Source organism: Solanum stenotomum, chromosome 11, assembly GCF_019186545.1.
Source record: "Solanum stenotomum isolate F172 chromosome 11, ASM1918654v1, whole genome shotgun sequence".
In the NCBI taxonomy this organism is placed as follows: Eukaryota; Viridiplantae; Streptophyta; class Magnoliopsida; order Solanales; family Solanaceae; genus Solanum; species Solanum stenotomum.
In genome coordinates, this window is record NC_064292.1 from 52,067,399 (window position 1) to 52,084,827 (window position 17,429).

General features: G+C 34.5%; 2 protein-coding genes and 1 non-coding gene across 3 annotated transcripts; 2 read left to right on the forward strand and 1 right to left on the reverse strand.

Moving 5' to 3' along the window:
• Positions 1-1,778: 1,778 nt before the first annotated feature.
• Positions 1,779-1,852, forward strand: TRNAN-GUU (transfer RNA asparagine (anticodon GUU)). Its single transcript has one exon. It is a non-coding gene; the product is annotated as a tRNA-Asn (tRNA).
• Positions 1,853-4,878: 3,026 nt separating this feature from the next.
• On the forward strand, positions 4,879-11,063 carry LOC125844002 (malate dehydrogenase [NADP], chloroplastic-like). Its single transcript, XM_049523219.1, has 14 exons — positions 4,879-5,228; positions 5,783-5,876; positions 6,264-6,350; positions 6,971-7,055; positions 7,682-7,863; positions 8,562-8,632; positions 8,713-8,803; positions 9,293-9,367; positions 9,715-9,816; positions 9,998-10,120; positions 10,334-10,402; positions 10,489-10,557; positions 10,671-10,724; positions 10,810-11,063. The coding sequence occupies exons 1-14, from the start codon at positions 5,056-5,058 to the stop codon at positions 10,861-10,863; spliced, it is 1,329 nt and encodes a 442-aa protein (XP_049379176.1). The 5' UTR covers positions 4,879-5,055; the 3' UTR covers positions 10,864-11,063.
• A 264-nt stretch (positions 11,064-11,327) lies between these two features.
• LOC125844000 (NAC domain-containing protein 53-like) lies at positions 11,328-15,572 on the reverse strand. The gene is made up of 6 exons (XM_049523217.1): positions 15,249-15,572; positions 13,747-14,027; positions 13,201-13,389; positions 12,311-12,784; positions 12,114-12,222; positions 11,328-11,977 (listed from the first exon to the last, which is right to left on the reverse strand). Exons 1-6 carry the CDS (start codon positions 15,415-15,417, stop codon positions 11,568-11,570), a joined length of 1,632 nt encoding a protein of 543 aa, XP_049379174.1. The 5' UTR covers positions 15,418-15,572; the 3' UTR covers positions 11,328-11,567.
• Between the last annotated feature and the right edge of the window lie 1,857 nt (positions 15,573-17,429).

A 17,429-nucleotide genomic window follows, 5' to 3' on the forward strand; every position in this document is an offset into this window, starting at 1 on the left:
TATCCCTTACTCTTAACAAGATTTAATTTTAATAACATTAAATTCATTAGTCTAAACTCAAAACAATTTTTTCTCTTTTCTTTTTCGTAAAACAAAGGAGAAAGAGTTTAATACCAAGAAAAATGAGTCCTTGGAAACATAATTTCTGAAATAAAACAGAGCCCAAACATTTGATTTTAACAAAGCAATTATTACACCACGACGATTAGAATCAGTGATCAACTCAGGTCATGACGTCTATTTACTTATCATAATCCCAAAACACAACAGTACTGAAATACAAATTCATCCATATCTCGTCGAATGGAAATTTTTTTAAGAGAATAAACGTTACTGACCTATTTACTGGGGGAGTTTTCGGTCGAAGATCAATACGAAGATGAGGTTAAGTCCGTTCAAATTCAAAATCGCAGCAACAAAATGAAGAACAAAACTTTAAAACTAGGTGTGATAGCTTTTAGGGTAGACGAGTAGCTGATAACTTCTTGTACAAGTATTTATAGGGAGAAAAACGCAGTTTATGAGCGGGAGTTTGAATTTTTATATTTGTCAAAAAAAACAAACCTTCAAATCCAAACGTTTGAAGCCCTTAGGATAAGATTTGCAAGAGCCACGTGATTGAGATGACATTGGCGTGAAGATAGATTACCTACCCTCTGCTTATTGTTGACAAAATACGCTACTTTTCCAAAAAAAAAATGAAAGAGGAGACATGATCATGTGCTGCTGCTAACGGAAAAGACAGGAGATTGAAACATAAAGAGACTTGGATAAATTTAAAAAATAAGGATAGTTGGGCTGCTGCGTTTTTGGGTCTTTTTTGGATAAATTTAGTAGTCCGGAAGGCTGAATAATTTTTGGGTCTCAAAATGAATCAAATTTTGTGGCCCAATTAGCTGAAATAGTTTTCGGGTCATTCATTCTTTAAATCAATTCTTTCGAGCTTCTAATTTAATAACTAATATAACATATAATTAGTATGTAGAAAAAATAAAAATACTAATATTATGAATTTTGCTAATGAATTAGGAAGATATTAACTTGTGACTAATTTAAAAAGTAAGAAACTGAAATAGGATGACGACAATCGATATGTTTAACAAAAGGGGTGTAAAAAGTGGTAATATAATTTTACATACAATTTTAGTAGTAATTATAGAATTATGACATAATGGTAACAAAAGTAATACTCCCTCCGTCCCATTTTATGTGGCAACATTTCCTTTTTGGTCAGTCCCAAAAAGAATGTCACTTTTCTTATATGGTAAGTATTTAAAGATGCAATTCCTCTTTTACCCTTGTTGGTCCCACTTAATCTTAAAATAATACTCCAATACATTTATGAGGAGAGAGAAAAGTGAGTGTACTTTTTAAAGGGCAATTTGGTAAACATTTCAAAGTCTTCATTTATTTCTTAAACTCCATGCCCGGTCAAATGTTGCCACATAAAATGGGACGGAGGGAGTAATGAATAGTCGTTGTAGTAAGAATAGTATATGAAGAAAAATGATTTGCTACATTATTAATTTAGAAGCTCGAAAACAATAAATTAGAAGAAATGGGGGTCAAAATTGGATGTCAACAACACCCTTGGATAATATATACTTGGATATTGTTGAAGCTGATTGAATTTATTTTTTTTCTTTAAAATAATAGTTTAGTAGTAGTTTTTGAAAGCTAAATTTACTTGAGGAAAAAAATGAAGATATGCAGGTAAAAAATATTATTTCACTTGACATATGATTCAAATAAAAAACTTTAATGTTTGTAAACAAGAAGCTGGAATAGCTCAGTTGGTTAGAGCGTGTGGCTGTTAACCACAAGGTCGGAGGTTCAAGCCCTCCTTCTAGCGTTTTCTTTTTCATTTTTTTTTTTTGGTTTTCCTCCTGGTGTTTTGTACCTGCATTAGAGCTTGACTATTCGGAATTCGTGCCACGTAGGGCACCATTCGGGGGGAATCACTCCCTACTAAGGATTTTTCTATATCCAGGTTTTCCACTCGGTGTTCAATACCCGCAGTTCTGACTATTCCGAATTTGCGCCATGTAGGGCGGGGGAATCACTCCCTGCTAAGGCTTTTTCTATATCCAAGGCTCAAATCCGAGACCTCTGATTAACAGATTAAACAACCACATCCGCTTCTCCACGTCTGTTGGTGGTACTATTTGAGGAAACATTACCATATACATAACAAAATACTACTCCAATTATTTTTTACCAAACATTTAACATGCCTTGTTTCACTTAATTATGGCATGTAACATGTTTTGATTATCAAGATAAAGGAAATTGTCACATTTAATAACAATTACAGTACTTATTTTATTAAAAAAATGGTATCTCAATGTTAACTAAAACATGTACTAGATGTTATTACATGTTAGTATACTCTAAAAGAAATCTTTGTCAAAACACAATTCAATGTGCTTCTTGCTTATTCTTTTTAAACAAGAATCAAAACAAAAGATCGGATGTATTTGTTCAGATCAGATCATAAATAAGAAACAAAATCGCATATTCTTTTTTTCCAACAAACATAGATTAAGTTAATAAACGAGCGGATCAAATTAAATGTGTTGGTTGGATCATATTTGAAAAAGAAACTCTATCAATCTTTAGGATGACTAAATACAATACCAACATGACTAAATAGTTCTAGTCCACCATGAAGTGTAAGTCCCCAAGTTCACATTGTTGTAACTAGAAATGACACCAAGTAGCCACATGATTGTTAAGTATAATTTCATAATATATTATATGTATAAATATAATGTTTGGATAGGTTATATTATTTTTCGTTGTTTTATAATGCCTCACACCGAAAATGATAGATTAACATTTTAATATGATATTCAAGAGATAATTAAGCACTTTAACTTTGAGGATCCACGTCTAAACACTTCAATCTGTCTTCACTATTAGTTAAACACTTCAACTTATAAAATGATCGTCCAGACACCTCCAAAATCTATATGTCATCGTCAGATGTCCACGAGACATGGTGAGGATGGATTGAGGTGTTTACATACGCATTTTCAAAGTTGGAGTACATATATATATATATATATATATATATATTATTTTATTTTATTATTATTTAAATTTTGTAGTACATATATGCATATCTTCTTTTAATTAAAATTCTAATATAGTGTACTCTATTTTGATGTCAATTTTTCCAGAATCTTTTAAATAGTTCTGTCCTTCTGTCTTATGCACTGGTTTTATTCCAAATTAAAACATTTTTATCTTCTAGTCTAAGGACATTTCATTCTTCAATTCTGCTTCTTCCAAAAACAGAATAAAAGAACAACAATTTGTGGTCCTTCACTTAATTCGATCCCATTTTAATGTAGATATGTAGTATTTTTATTTTTATTTTTGAACCTCAGGATAACTCGCAGTCGCTAAAATCTTTGTACTTCGACTGAGCACTCTGTGCGCACTAGATAAATCTCTATTGTGTTATAACCTGCAAACTGCAAAGAGGATGTAAACCACAAGGAGTATGAGCAGTGGCGGAACCAAAATTTTGATCAAGGAGTGTCAAAATATAAAGAAGTAAAATTGCATAGAAGCCAAGGAGTGTCAATATGTAATATATGTACATCGAAAAATATCATATCTGGGTACACAGTGTAATTTTCGACGAAGGGGTGTCGGTCGACACCTCTCAAGTGTATGTGGCTCTGCCACTGAGTATGAGTTAGGCTCAACTCAAAAGACATTGAGGGGGATCGATTCTGGATCATCCATATGGATAACCACCCTCCAAACCAACTGAGTCATCTCGAATGACGATATATAGTATTTTGACACACATTTTACTAAAAAGATTTGTTAAAGTTACCGTACTTTCTATATAGAAAATAATATATATATTTATATTTTATAAATATTGTAACCAAAACAATTATACCTTACAAAAGGGAGTGTACATAATCAGAAATGGATGTATAGTATTATATATGGGTTCCATTGAATCGTGTAAATTTAGCTTAGACACTATATACAATACTAATTGAATTATTAAATACAGTAGAATTTTTCCAACACTTTACTATAACAGTTTTTTGTTTTTTGTTTTGGAATTGATTTTCTATGTGACATTATATTATATGTTCTCTACGACAATTTAAAAAAAAATATCCAAACAAATAATGTCATTATAAAGAAGTTTGACTATATTAAATTCCGAATCAAATAACTCAAATTGTAGGAAGTATAGTAATATTTCAAACACATAAAGTTCAAATCATGTATCTTTCTCCCTATGTCCTAATTTACGTGACACAATTATAATTTTAAGAGTCAATCAAGTTTTTCTTTGATCGAAATTTCTTTCTATACATTTTTAAATATTTTAGGTTGTTAATCGTCGTGGGCTATAACACTTTTTAGGGATAAAGCACAAATACCCCCTAGACTATGACCGAAATCTCAGAGACATATTTTAACTAAACTAAGGTCCTATTACTCCCGAACTCATTTTTTTGTAATTTTATACACCTTTTGGCTTACGTGACACACTCTGTGACTCCAGTTGAGGCGCGTGGGAGATATTTGGATGCCACGTAAGCCAAAAAGGTGTACAGAATTAAAAAAAAAATGAATTTGAGGATAACAGGATCTTAGTTTAATTAAAGTGTGTATCTGAGATTTCAATGATAGTCTAGGGAATACTTGTGCCTTATCCCTACTTTTTATATAATTTCAAAATATACAAATTTCTTTTTGGAAAAAGAAACTTAAACTTTTTACACAATCAAAATTTATGAGCTTGAATCTCGAAATTTCAATCGGAACATAAGAGGAACTAATAGACAAGTAATATAAAGCCAAGGTAAATGGATAAGGATATTATTTGACAAGTGTCATACACTATGGCCTTATACTAATATTTCAAAATCAACACTTTGATCCAAAATATTGTCCCTCCAAAACCACAAACTCCATTTTCTTTTTCTTCTTGAAAATAAGAAAAAAATCTCACCTTTTTTGCTCAATTCACTTGTGATTTGTACACTTCTAGTTGTTTTTTTAATCTCTGCTGCAATGGCTGTAGCAGAGTTTATTCCTTCTTCTTCTTCTTCTTCTTCATTGACTAAAAAAGCCAGTTTTTATTCATCACAACTTTCTTATGTGTCGACTAAGATCTCTCATCAACGTCGATTAAGCTTTAAGCCTTTATCGAGAACTTCTCAAATATGTTGCTCTGTTACTTCTAAGTATGTTGTTTACTTTCTCTGTCTCAATTTATATGACTGTACTCTTCATTTTACTATGTCTTGAAAAGAATGTCATGTTTTTTCTCAATTAGAAATAACTAAACTTTGAACTTCTTGTTTTACGCACAATTGTCTATGATTTGTTTGTTTTTTGTTTCTTAAACTTCGTGTCCAGTAAAATCGCGACATGAATTGGGGTGAGGGATTATAATATTTGCCTTGCAATTGTGTTTTTGATTTTAATGATCTGATTGATCTCTGTTACTTCTAAGTATGTTGTTACTTTCTTGATTTATGTTATTTCCTTTGTCCCAATTTATACGACGTACTTTTCATTTTACTATGTCTCGAAAAGAATGTCATGTTTTCATAACTAAACTTTGAACTTCTAGTTTTACGCACAAATGTCTATGATTTGATTGTATTTCTTTCTTAAACTTCGTGTCCAGTCAAATCACGACATGAATTGGGATGAAGGATTGTAAAATTTCATTTGCAATTGTGTTTTTCGATTTTAATGGTCTAATTTATGTTCATCTTGATTGATGTTGCAGGGAAGCTCAAGCGCCGACTGTAGTGCAGACTGATGATCCAAAGAAGAAATCAGAGTGCTATGGAGTTTTCTGTCTTACTTATGATCTCAAGGCTGTAAGTTCTTCCATAGATACTCTGAATTTGATATAATAGGAGATTGTTAAGTCGAAAGGCGGAGCTAGGATTTTGAATTTATGAGTTACGGATTATAAATTATTGATCACTTTCACTTAGATACCCTCATGTAATCAATCTAAAGCATATGGTTCAATGCGGTTTGAAATTAATGTTATAGTAACAAATTTCTTGAGTACATTTCAATTTTTTTTTATTTTTTTTTTAACCCCCTAGGAGATCCCACCCCTTTTCTCCCTTGGTGACTCGAACTCGCAACCTTCGGGTTGAAAGTGAGGGGTGCTTACCATCCGAGCAACTCCCTCTCGTCGTACATTTCAATTTATACTTGGCATTAATCACTCTTTTTTTTCTTTCGGTTACCAGGAAGAAGAGACGTCTTCGTGGAAGAAAATGATAACTGTTTCTGTGTCTGGTGCTGCTGGGATGATTGCTAATCATCTTCTTTTCAAAGTAAGAAGACATTCACAATTTTATCGTAATTTAGAAACATTCATGGAAACAAAATATGGTAGTACTATTTGTGTAAGCAGTTATTAAGTCATGTTTCCTGATTATGAGAGTCTACAGGATCTATCATAATGTTGTAACTTACCCCATACACCAGCATATCTGCAAAATGTGACCGCTCTATTCGGTTCCTCTCTTGAAGAATTACGTATGTTATGGCTTGGCCCTCGAAAGACAATGCTTCTACTGAATGATATTATTATAGCATGAACCAATTATTTGACAATTGCTATCGAGCATTATGGTCAAACACACACCTGAAGTATCATTTTTTTTGCGAGCTTCCCACCCCATGTATCAGTTGTTCCTTTTTCCTACCTGAACTATTACTATCTAAGTATTAAAACACACCTCAATGATCAAACGTTGCCTTTTCTTACCTGAACGTTGGTGATAGTTGAGTTATGTTTTAATACATAGATAGTGATAGTTCAGGGGAGAAAAGGGAACGTACAATGATGGTTTGGGTATGATACTCACGAAAAACGATAGTTCAAGTGTGTTTTTGACCATTAACTCTTGCGTTTTGCTTGTTCTTTACATCATTTGTTTTGATATCTCAGCTTGCATCTGGTGAGGTTTTTGGGCCAGATCAACCTATTGCATTAAGGTTATTGGGGTCTGAGCGGTCAATCCAAGCACTTGAAGGTATGTCCCCTTTTTCTATCGACCTTAGTCTCTCTTCAGAATCTCTGTCTCTCTATGTATGTAAGGTTCTAGTCCATGTCAATAAGACCTTATTAAACTTATCCTTCTTTAACTGGTGACTTTACTTGTTCGTCACCTAGGAGCTATGTTGCTTGGATTTTCCAAACAATGTCATCACACCCGTGTTGTATCTACAGCTATCTCAGCTTCCGTCAATGAAATTGAATTGTAACAAGTAATCTAAAAACTTTTTACTACAAAGTTCATTGATCATTTAACTTGATCAAATAGAAATCTAGTTAGATTACATATTTACATTGTTGACAATATAAATTCTTTTTCAACAACAAAAAAATGTACTCATACGTACTACCCAATCCTAAAATTTATGTGATATCAAATTCGACCTCTAGATTTGCACCTATACCCGAGCAACATAGCCTTGGATACACATGTCTGTGGTCTGCCATTAGGTGTTAATGACCTTTGTAATGTTCTGATTCTGGACTTGCTTTCACTTATATTCATAGTCGTTATCAAGTCTCGTTTGATTATTTTCAACCCTGCTTTGATTTGATTTACTTGAGTCGAGGGTCTATTATATATAATCACCTGTTTATATGCAGGAGTTGCTATGGAACTAGAGGACTCTTTGTATCCTTTGCTTAGGGAGGTAAATATAGGTATTGATCCCTATGAGGTGTTCCAGGATGCAGAATGGGCACTTCTCATTGGTGCAAAGCCTCGAGGCCCCGGTATGGAACGCGCTGGCTTATTGGATATAAACGGTCAAATCTTCGCTGAACAGGTTTCTTCTTCTTGTTCTCCTAAGATATAGAGTTTTCGGGAAAATGACAAAATTTAGTCCTTTATGGTTAGAGGTTGGTCTAAATTAGCAGCTTTAGTCCTTCATGTTTGAAAAGAACTGAGCAGTGTTGGCTTTCGTTAGGTTTGAAACACATGATGATCGTTGCATTTATTCGAATTGGCTCCTGAGAAGCACGTGAATCGTTTATACTGTTAAAAGACAACAACACGAAGTTCTTCCGATTCATTTCCCACAATTTACTTGGTTTTGTTTTAGTTGTCTGCTTTCAGTGCTGTCTAGTATATTTTTACTGCTGGCCTGGTTTTTCTTAAGGTACAAATCGAGGAAATGAGTTCTAAACCTCCGTCCTGATTGTTTCTTCAGTTTAAAGTTTAAACAGCTCACGTGCTTCTCACGAGTCAATCCTGTGAAATATAACTACCATCATATGACTAAAATCTCAAACATAACAACAACGACAGCATACTTAGTATAGTTCCACAAGTGAAGTCTAAGGAGGGTATGACGTATGCAGACCTTACCCCTACCTTTGTGGGGTATAGAAGTCGTTTTCAATACACTCTCGACTCAAACATAAGCGACTATTTTTTATCATTTTCTAAAGCTCTATGGTTTTTGAAGGCCAAAAGGATAAAAATTTGAATCAATATTTTGCGTTGTTTGTTAAATGATTACAGGGGAAAGCTCTCAATGCCGTTGCATCGCGAAATGTCAAAGTGATAGTTGTGGGAAACCCGTGCAATACCAAGTAATGAACTGTCTCATCTGTTTTCTCCTGTTTTCATTCTGTTAATTTGCTAATATATCTTTTTTCTGTTCCTTTTCAAGTGCATTGATTTGTTTGAAAAATGCTCCAAATATACCAGCAAAGAACTTCCACGCCTTGACGAGGTTAGATGAAAATAGAGCCAAATGTCAGGTATATAACAGTCTAATCTCTCGTTCCATGATTCATTTCCGTATAGTCGTTTAACTTATCCAACATAACAGTAAAGTCGCAAAACTACTTTTGATAATATCTGAATGTTACCTCTATGACAGGAAAAAACACTAAATTATGCCTACTATTACAGTAAAATCACAGAACTATCTTTTCTCGCGTTGAAGTAACTGAATTTTATCCAATGTAACAGTGAAGTCACGAAATAAAAAATCATGACTTCATTGCTAATTTGCTATGGTAGGCTATGTTGCTTGGACTCTCCAAAAATGTTGTCGCGAACATCTTGGATCCTTTGAAAATGCACTACTTTAGGATTTGACATGCACCGGTCGACATTTTTAAAGAGTCCAAGCAATATAGATAAAGTAGTAAATTTCAGCGACCATGTGTGAAATTAAACCCTCCCCCCCTCTTTTCATGATGAACAAAGAAGTTATTAAGACAATATCTCATGGTTTTGTGCAGCTAGCCCTAAAAGCTGGAGTCTTTTATGACAAAGTATCTAATGTTACCATTTGGGGCAATCACTCAACCACTCAGGTAATTATGTTTCATCGGCCGGAGATTGGACTGTTGGTTTATTTATATGGACTTGGGCAATCTTTCACACGTGAGCTAGCTTTTGGAGTTGAGTTAGGCTCAAGCGTCATATCCTTACATGGTATCAAAGCTAGGTCTCTCCCTGTTTGGGCTCCCGATCCATGCTCGAACGTGAAGGGGGTGTTAGGCTGAGTTAGAGCCCCATATTGATTGGGGAATGGATGTGTGGTCTGCTTATATGGACTTGGGCAAATCCTTCCCTTATGAGTTAGCTTTCAGAGTTAAGTTAGGCTCCAGTGTCGTATCTTTTACGTTACTAACCTCATGGTTAATCTATTTGCTATCAGGTTCCAGACTTTTTAAATGCTAAAATTAATGGATTGCCAGTCAAAGAGGTGATCAAAGACACTAAATGGTTAGAGGAAGAGTTCACTGAAAAAGTCCAAAAGGTAAAAATATCAATTTCTATGTTGTTGTGTTTTGGTAAGCACACGTACTACGAGCTCAACTGAGAAGGTACCAGGATGCGTATATATCCCCCGCCACCTGGCATCCCTTTTGGATACCACACCTATTGCACCAACTCAACCATCAATTACAATGTCGTAACTTGTAAGTTATATTTTGCAGAGAGGTGGTGTACTTATACAGAAATGGGGAAGATCTTCAGCTGCATCAACTGCTGTGTCGATAGTCGATGCAATAAGGTCTCTTGTCACTCCTACACCTGAAGGAGATTGGTTTTCTACTGGAGTAAGTTTCATCTAACTCTTCGTTCTATAAGAAATGAGCTTAATTAGAGGCACAACCATGATTTGACGTTTATCTGTTCTGAATTTGCTATCGAACTCATAGACCAACTCATTTGAAGCGTGAACCATGGAATTAAATGTCTTTTATATCCACTTACATGTCAATGTTAGTTTTCAGAATCTCTTGTTGTATAATTTTGCTACAAATGTGTAGGTATATACAAATGGAAATCCTTATGGGATAGCAGAGGATATAGTTTTCAGTATGCCTTGTAGATCAAAAGTAAGTTTTTTTCTCCCTAAATCGTATTATCTGATGGAATACTAAGTATATACCATCATGAGCTCAAAAATACTTTTTGTTTACAGGGAGATGGTGATTATGAACTCGTAAAAGAAGTAATATTTGATGATTACCTTTGGAACCGTATAAAAAAGGTACTCATTCTCTCTCTTGTTTCAGATTTTAGATGAGATGATCACATAACTAAACATATGGTTGAAAGGGCGTGTTGAGACATAATAACACTAAACGTTACTAAAATTTTCAGTCAGAAGATGAGTTGCTCGCAGAGAAAAGATGTGTTGCCCATCTCACAGGAGAGGTGAGTGTTTTTACAGCAATGAGATTGTTTCTTCTTCGTCTCGGAATGGACTAAAAGTCGGGTTTTTTCTTCTCTGTTTTTTTAGGGTATCGCGTTCTGTGATTTGCCCGGAGATACAATGCTTCCCGGAGAGATGTGAAACCAGCAAACCATTTTGCAGAATGTATTATTACAGATTATGTTGAAGAACTTGCATAGATAAAGGATAATGCAAGTGTTGTTTGTAATTTGTGTACCATTGATTAATCAGTCTTACAAGGGAGATAATAAATGAGACACAAAAGTATCAGTATTATTCTAATCGAGTTGATTCCATGATTATAAGTTCATTCCGTACTAGAGTGGTCCAGAATATGGTTATATACATCAGACTCCTATGTACAATCAAATATAGCAGGGCCACTTATGGCTACTTATAGAAGAATTAAGACTAGAAATTTGAAGAAGACAAAAATATAGTAGTGAACGTAAAGTCGAATGACTCAATGATTTCAGCTTAGTCCAACACCACAACATACCCAATATAATCTCACGAGTGAGGTCCAGGGAGGGTAGAATGTAGCAGGCCTTTTCCCTTCATGCTTCCAAATAAAACCTCAAAAACAGCTATAAATAATATGTTCAAAGCTTTCAAGGCTGGAAACTTATTATGATCCAATCAGAGACTGCAACACTGTACTTTTATATAACTTAACTACCCAAAAAAGGCTAAAAAAGGAGGGGGGGACTATCTTCTACAGATGCAGTATCAAAGTTTTAATTGAGATGCAATAATAGACCAGAGTATGTATGATAACATCCACCTTGAGCTTTGGTGATCAAGTCTCCTATAGTGCTGAAACCTTAACTGGCACAGATTGTGGTTCCGATTCTGAGGCTCATCAAAAGCATTAGGAACGAAAAAAATAGATAACAGAACCAGCCTCTGGAAATTGTCGAAGTAGTCTTTGCTGGATGAATGCTATGAAATGAATCCATGGAAGAGTCATCACTACTACCCCGTGACAGGCCAAGAGATAGGATAATGTTGTAATACACATGTTTGCCCAATGGCCATCTCTTCCCATTGCCAGCAGTAGACATGTCTCTAATTTGAATTAGATCAGCAGTGACCTGAACTGAACTAGCTGACCGAGACAATGAGTTCAGACGGAGAATTGCATCTTTTGTAGGGAACTCTGAAGCAAATGCTGGAGGAGCATGAATATTGCCCAACATCTGGCTTGCCTGCTTCATAAATGGAAGCTGATAATCTGCAATATTGAAAAGCAAATAACAAATATTAAGGGAAAAGAAGCCCGATTTCCAGAAAAGTTAAGACTAATACTGGTGCAAAGCCAAATAACAAAATATCAATGGGTAAAAAAGTCAAAATAGTCTCATCATTACCTAATCCAAATTTAGTTGGTACCAATTTGGAGGACGCTGCAAAACCATTCTTATCTTCACCAAACCCTTCATTGGGCGCAATAGGTTGCTGAGTTACCTCGCCAACGTCCTGCCACATAATAGAAAACACAATATGTAAGCCTCAGCATAACCACTAGGACAGCTAAGAGGAGAGTGAAGCTGGAAAATAAAGTTACCTTCTCAGGCAGTAGTGCTTGATCAGAAATTTGATCATCATTTCCAAAGAAAACTGAAGGATCAAAACTCATATTCTGGAAGTCATCATTTGCATCAAAGTAAGTAAGGTATTCCTCAAACATGTCGAAACCAGAGCTGTCAACCTGAACGGGATTTGAAAGATCATTAGCTTCGAGGAAAGCTTCATCGTTAAATTGGAGATCATCAGTCCCATTTACAATTGGTTCATTAAGCAAGTAATCCCCATCTTCAGAGTTCATGTTCTTGCTTGATTCACCAATATATTCATGATTGACTTGCTCAGCATTAAAATTCTGTTGCACAGCTAGATCAATTGGTTTAAGCTCGTCAGGTTGCTGCAGCCAATTTTGAGTATCAGAGGAGTTATTTGTCTCCTCCGTACTTCCATTTTCACCATAAGAATAATCCAAAGGAAGGGAAGCACCAGCCACAGCTTTGTCCGTCCCAAGAATCTGGGTGCAAGAGAAGAATTACCAGAAATCAGAACATATAGGTTAAACCTTCATTGTAGGATTCAACAAAATTTCACCGGGATTAAGTTTCAAACAAGGACTGTACACCTTGTCAAATAAGAGATACAACTAAATTGGGCATGACCAAAATGTCCGTTTTTAGAGTAACAGTCACCTGTTGGTCGCAATGACAAGCTACAACCCATTACTAACATATAGCGATACAGCAAAGTGAGAGTCAGCTTCTATCATATTATAATACTTACAAAGACTATGTAAAGTGTCAATCTAGAACAGTTTATGCAGTTCATGAGAAAGACACAGACAGTGGGGAGAGAGAAAGAGAACAGGCTTTCCGCATCACCCAAACATGCATAAAACATAGGGAAAAATAACACATTCATCTGTGACAATACCTGGTCAAGTTCATTTGCATCTAAATAAATATCATCACCAAATACAAAATCCTCAGCAGTCTCATCCTTCGGAAGAACTTGTAACTCATCATCTTCCCATTCCTCCTCTATAAAAGGTGCCCCATACTGTTCCCCATTCTTCGGCCCTGCACCACTCTTCTGGAAGACTCTGCATAAAACAAATGCATCCTTTTCGCCAAAAAAGGAAAAAGAGAAGAAAATAAGAGAAGGTAATGAAACTATGTAAACAAATTACAGGAAATATGCCCCCAAGAGAGGAAAAACGGCAACGACCCCACAAGCACTCCCAAACAAGGGCAAGGGAGTAGAAAGAAAATTTGCATTCACTCTGTCCATCTGACTACTTACCTTCAGCATTTTTCTATTTCCCTCCAGAAGCAGCTTTGAGGGAACTGGATAAGGATGTGAGATGCTTATAAATTTTACACAAATTGAAAAAAAAGTCACTATCCGCCAAAGACAAACATGATTATATACAAACAATCTTTATAAAAATATAGAAAAAAAATAAGAACCATCAGGTACCTGAGGAATTCCAGCGTTATCTAGCGCCTCATCAATCAGTCTGTATTCATGCATCACCCAATTAGTTCTCTGACCCTTTGGAGCACGACCATTGTGATAAACTAGAGTCTTCTTCATCCCAACAACCTGAGACTTATTACGATGGACAGCCCTATCCTTTCCGGTTGTCTTCCAGTAGCCTTTTTCTGTCGCTCGGTTGGTCCTTGCTCCATTACCGTACTTCTTATCAAGAACACTAAAGAAGTACCACTCCAAATCTCTTGTCTTCAGCCTTGACATGCCTAAGGAACCATAACATTACATTAAGCTTACAATATAACTCACAGGTATCTGACAATCAACTCAACCAATACAATTTTTACTAAATGGAAAGAAGCTCTAAGCTTTGGTTTTAAAACTTTCAGGGAAGTAACATAAGAGAACTATGATAAAATAGCTACTGCAGTCAGAATATATATAGACACACGATTGCACAATGCAGTTCTGGATGAAGAATTGAAGTATACTGTGACCCAAATGGAACAAAAGGAAAAATACATTCTTTTTAATCAGGAAAGCAAAAAAGTTACTACAATTAACAAGTAGAACAAGCCATCACAACAAACCACGTTCACCACACATCTAGTCCAAGTTCCAATATGATTTCAATTAATCCTCAAAGAAAAAAGGAGGATACAACAACTCACAAAATTCTTTCTTTTATATAGACATGGTGTAAGGGCCATTCTTTTGAGCCAAAGGTCCATCAGAAACTCTCTTATCTCCTACAAACCACACACCACATACCCACATGTGGGATTATACAACGTATGTTGGTGTTGGTGGTGGTGTACGGGTGTACAGGCCACGGGTACCTGCTGCTACCTCCAACACAATAAACCATGTTCACCAATATGATTTCAATTAATCCCAAAGAAAAAGGGAGGATACAACAACTTACAAAAATCCTTTCTTTATACAACCATGGTATCCGGGCCACTCTCTAGACCTTCTTTTGAGCTGAAGGTCCATCAAAAACAGCCTCCCTATCTCATACAAACCATCCTCCCCAAAGTTCACTTGTGGAATCACACAAGTATGTTGGTGGTGGTGGTGTACAGGGACACCTTACTCGATAAATTACACCAGATACCTGCAACCTCAAACCTCCCAGACCCCACTTGTGGGATTTCACCAGGTATGTCGGTGGTGGTGGTGTACAGGCCACCTTACTCAACAAATTACACCGAATACCTCACATACACACCGACACAGCTAACTCTGTTCACCAAAGCTCGAAGATCAAACAACTTACAAAATTCTTAGCAACTAACCAACAAATTTGGGGAAAACCAAACACCTAAATTCTTAATCCTTACCTGTACTAACCAACCCATTAACATTACATAATCTCAAAATCCATAGATCTATACATAAACAATCAATTAACCCAAAAAGCAACTAAAAAAACAAAAATTTCCATCAATCATGAGCTATAAAAACTTCAATTAAAAGAGACTAACCAGGAAGATCCCATGGTTCAACCTTGTAAATATCGATCTCCGATATAAGATCAGACTTAAACGTCCTTCCATAGATTTTCCGGCGGAGATAGTATCTAACCAATTCTTCATCCGTCGGATGAAATCTGAACCCCGGCGCCAACAATTTCGATGATCCTCTCGATTCCATCAACCACACTAAAAAAAAATTCAAAAAATAATTAAAATTATCTAGACCTTATACTAAACACAGAGAAAAAGAAAATTGAGATTAGGATTTAGGAATTTGGGGTATGTGAGATTTAGGGTTTAATGGACTTGGAAAAAAGCCATTTTTGAACTGTAACGAAAATTTTGATGACTTTTTAATTTAAAGGAAGACGATTAGTATATTGATGACGTCAATATTTTGGTTGCCCCTTTGACAAGTTTTTGAGGAAAATAAAATAAGATATTTTTATTTTGTAAGGATAAGATGTATAGACACAATATATATATATATAATTAGATGTGGAGAAAAAAAAATGAGAAGGGCAACAAAAGTATATAAAAATAATACTTATCTTACAAATATTTTAAAACAATATATTATAATAATAATATATTCAATTAAATATCAAGCAAATTTTATTTTTGTCGAGGTAGAAATATTATTTTTGAAAATCTCTCGGTTCAATTTGAACAATTTATTATCTTTATATTTAATATATTAAAATAAGAGTTGGATTGAGAGCAATTTTGGGGTTCATCGGCTTAGAAAGGTAAATTGATAATATGATTTATTTATTTTTGCTTTATCAAAGTTGCGCTTGTGATAATCCAAAGGTTGTGTATGACCTCTCTATCGTGTTTGATTTGTTGATATTATCGTTCATCTATCTAATCTATTTTCTGGATAGCTTCTTTATGGGAAGCACTACACTAACCTAGCTAACACTACATCTCGCTAATTCCATTCTCCCTCTTCTTTCATTTTACAAGAATAAAAAATCGTGAAATTCATTTTATTTATCGATGAAATAAATGAGATTTTGAGAGAAGTTGAAAATTATGTTGACTTTAAATTTGATTCCAAAGTGTAGGATATTGGACCAAGTCAGCCATATTTCGTTTTTTTATTTTTTTTAATTAAGTTCATGTCTACCTTTATACTTGGTGTTGCGTAATTGCTTTGCTTCAATTGCCAAACCCGACTTAGTTTGTATCTCTTCCTTTGTCCACAAGGAAATATGGGTGGAACCGCCTTAGACAAAGGTTGGTCCGATGCATATTTTTTATCGAAAAATTATATAATATATTATTGAGACACGTCAATTAGTGTTCAACTCTAACAAGAGTTCTACAGACAAAGGCTAGGCACAAGAATATATTTAGTCTCCTTTATAACTGTATCTCTACATTAGAATATTGTAATTATAAATGGAAAAATTACAAGAATATACTATGTAAGACCATTATTTACATAATATTATTTTAATCTTTTTATTTACAACATTAACATTTTAATTACAAATATATACATAACAATATAATAAAATGCACTTCTTCTTTTTTTACGTGGAATACGATTTTATTTACTATTTTTTGGGGTAGTGTGCTTATTTTATGGAATTGATAATTTACTATTTTACCTTTTTAATTTCTCTTTCTTTTCTCTCTCTCTTAATTTTTATCATGAAATCACACCATTTAATTTTTTATTCTCTCACATATTAGTTTTTGGATACATCTTTTCTCATTAAGAATTTTGGTTCTTCTTCATACTTGTTTTTTTTCTTCGAAATTATCTATATTTTGAGATAAAATTGTGTGTTTTCTTTGATTTATACGATCATGAATAGGAAAATTTCATGAATTCGATTTGTAGAAATAATTTGGGTATTGACAGCCGAATTGCAATATTAACAATCTTGATGTGTGTTCGAGATTAAATTTCGAGTTGAATGCATTTACTTTGTCTCCCTAATCTTGTTATCGGTAGTGAAAGGTCTATCTATGACTCCTAATTTGACAAAAAAGAAAGGTAAGAAGAAAGAGGTTTCAACTGTTGATTCGAAGGTGTACTCGTATGATAGTAATTTTATATAGAAGTTCATCTTAGAACAATTTCTTCCATCACATTATCTTATTTTGAGAAATTACTTTGTCATACAATTAAATAAAATTTTATTGTTTTTTGATGATTTTTTGGTATTTCGTTGT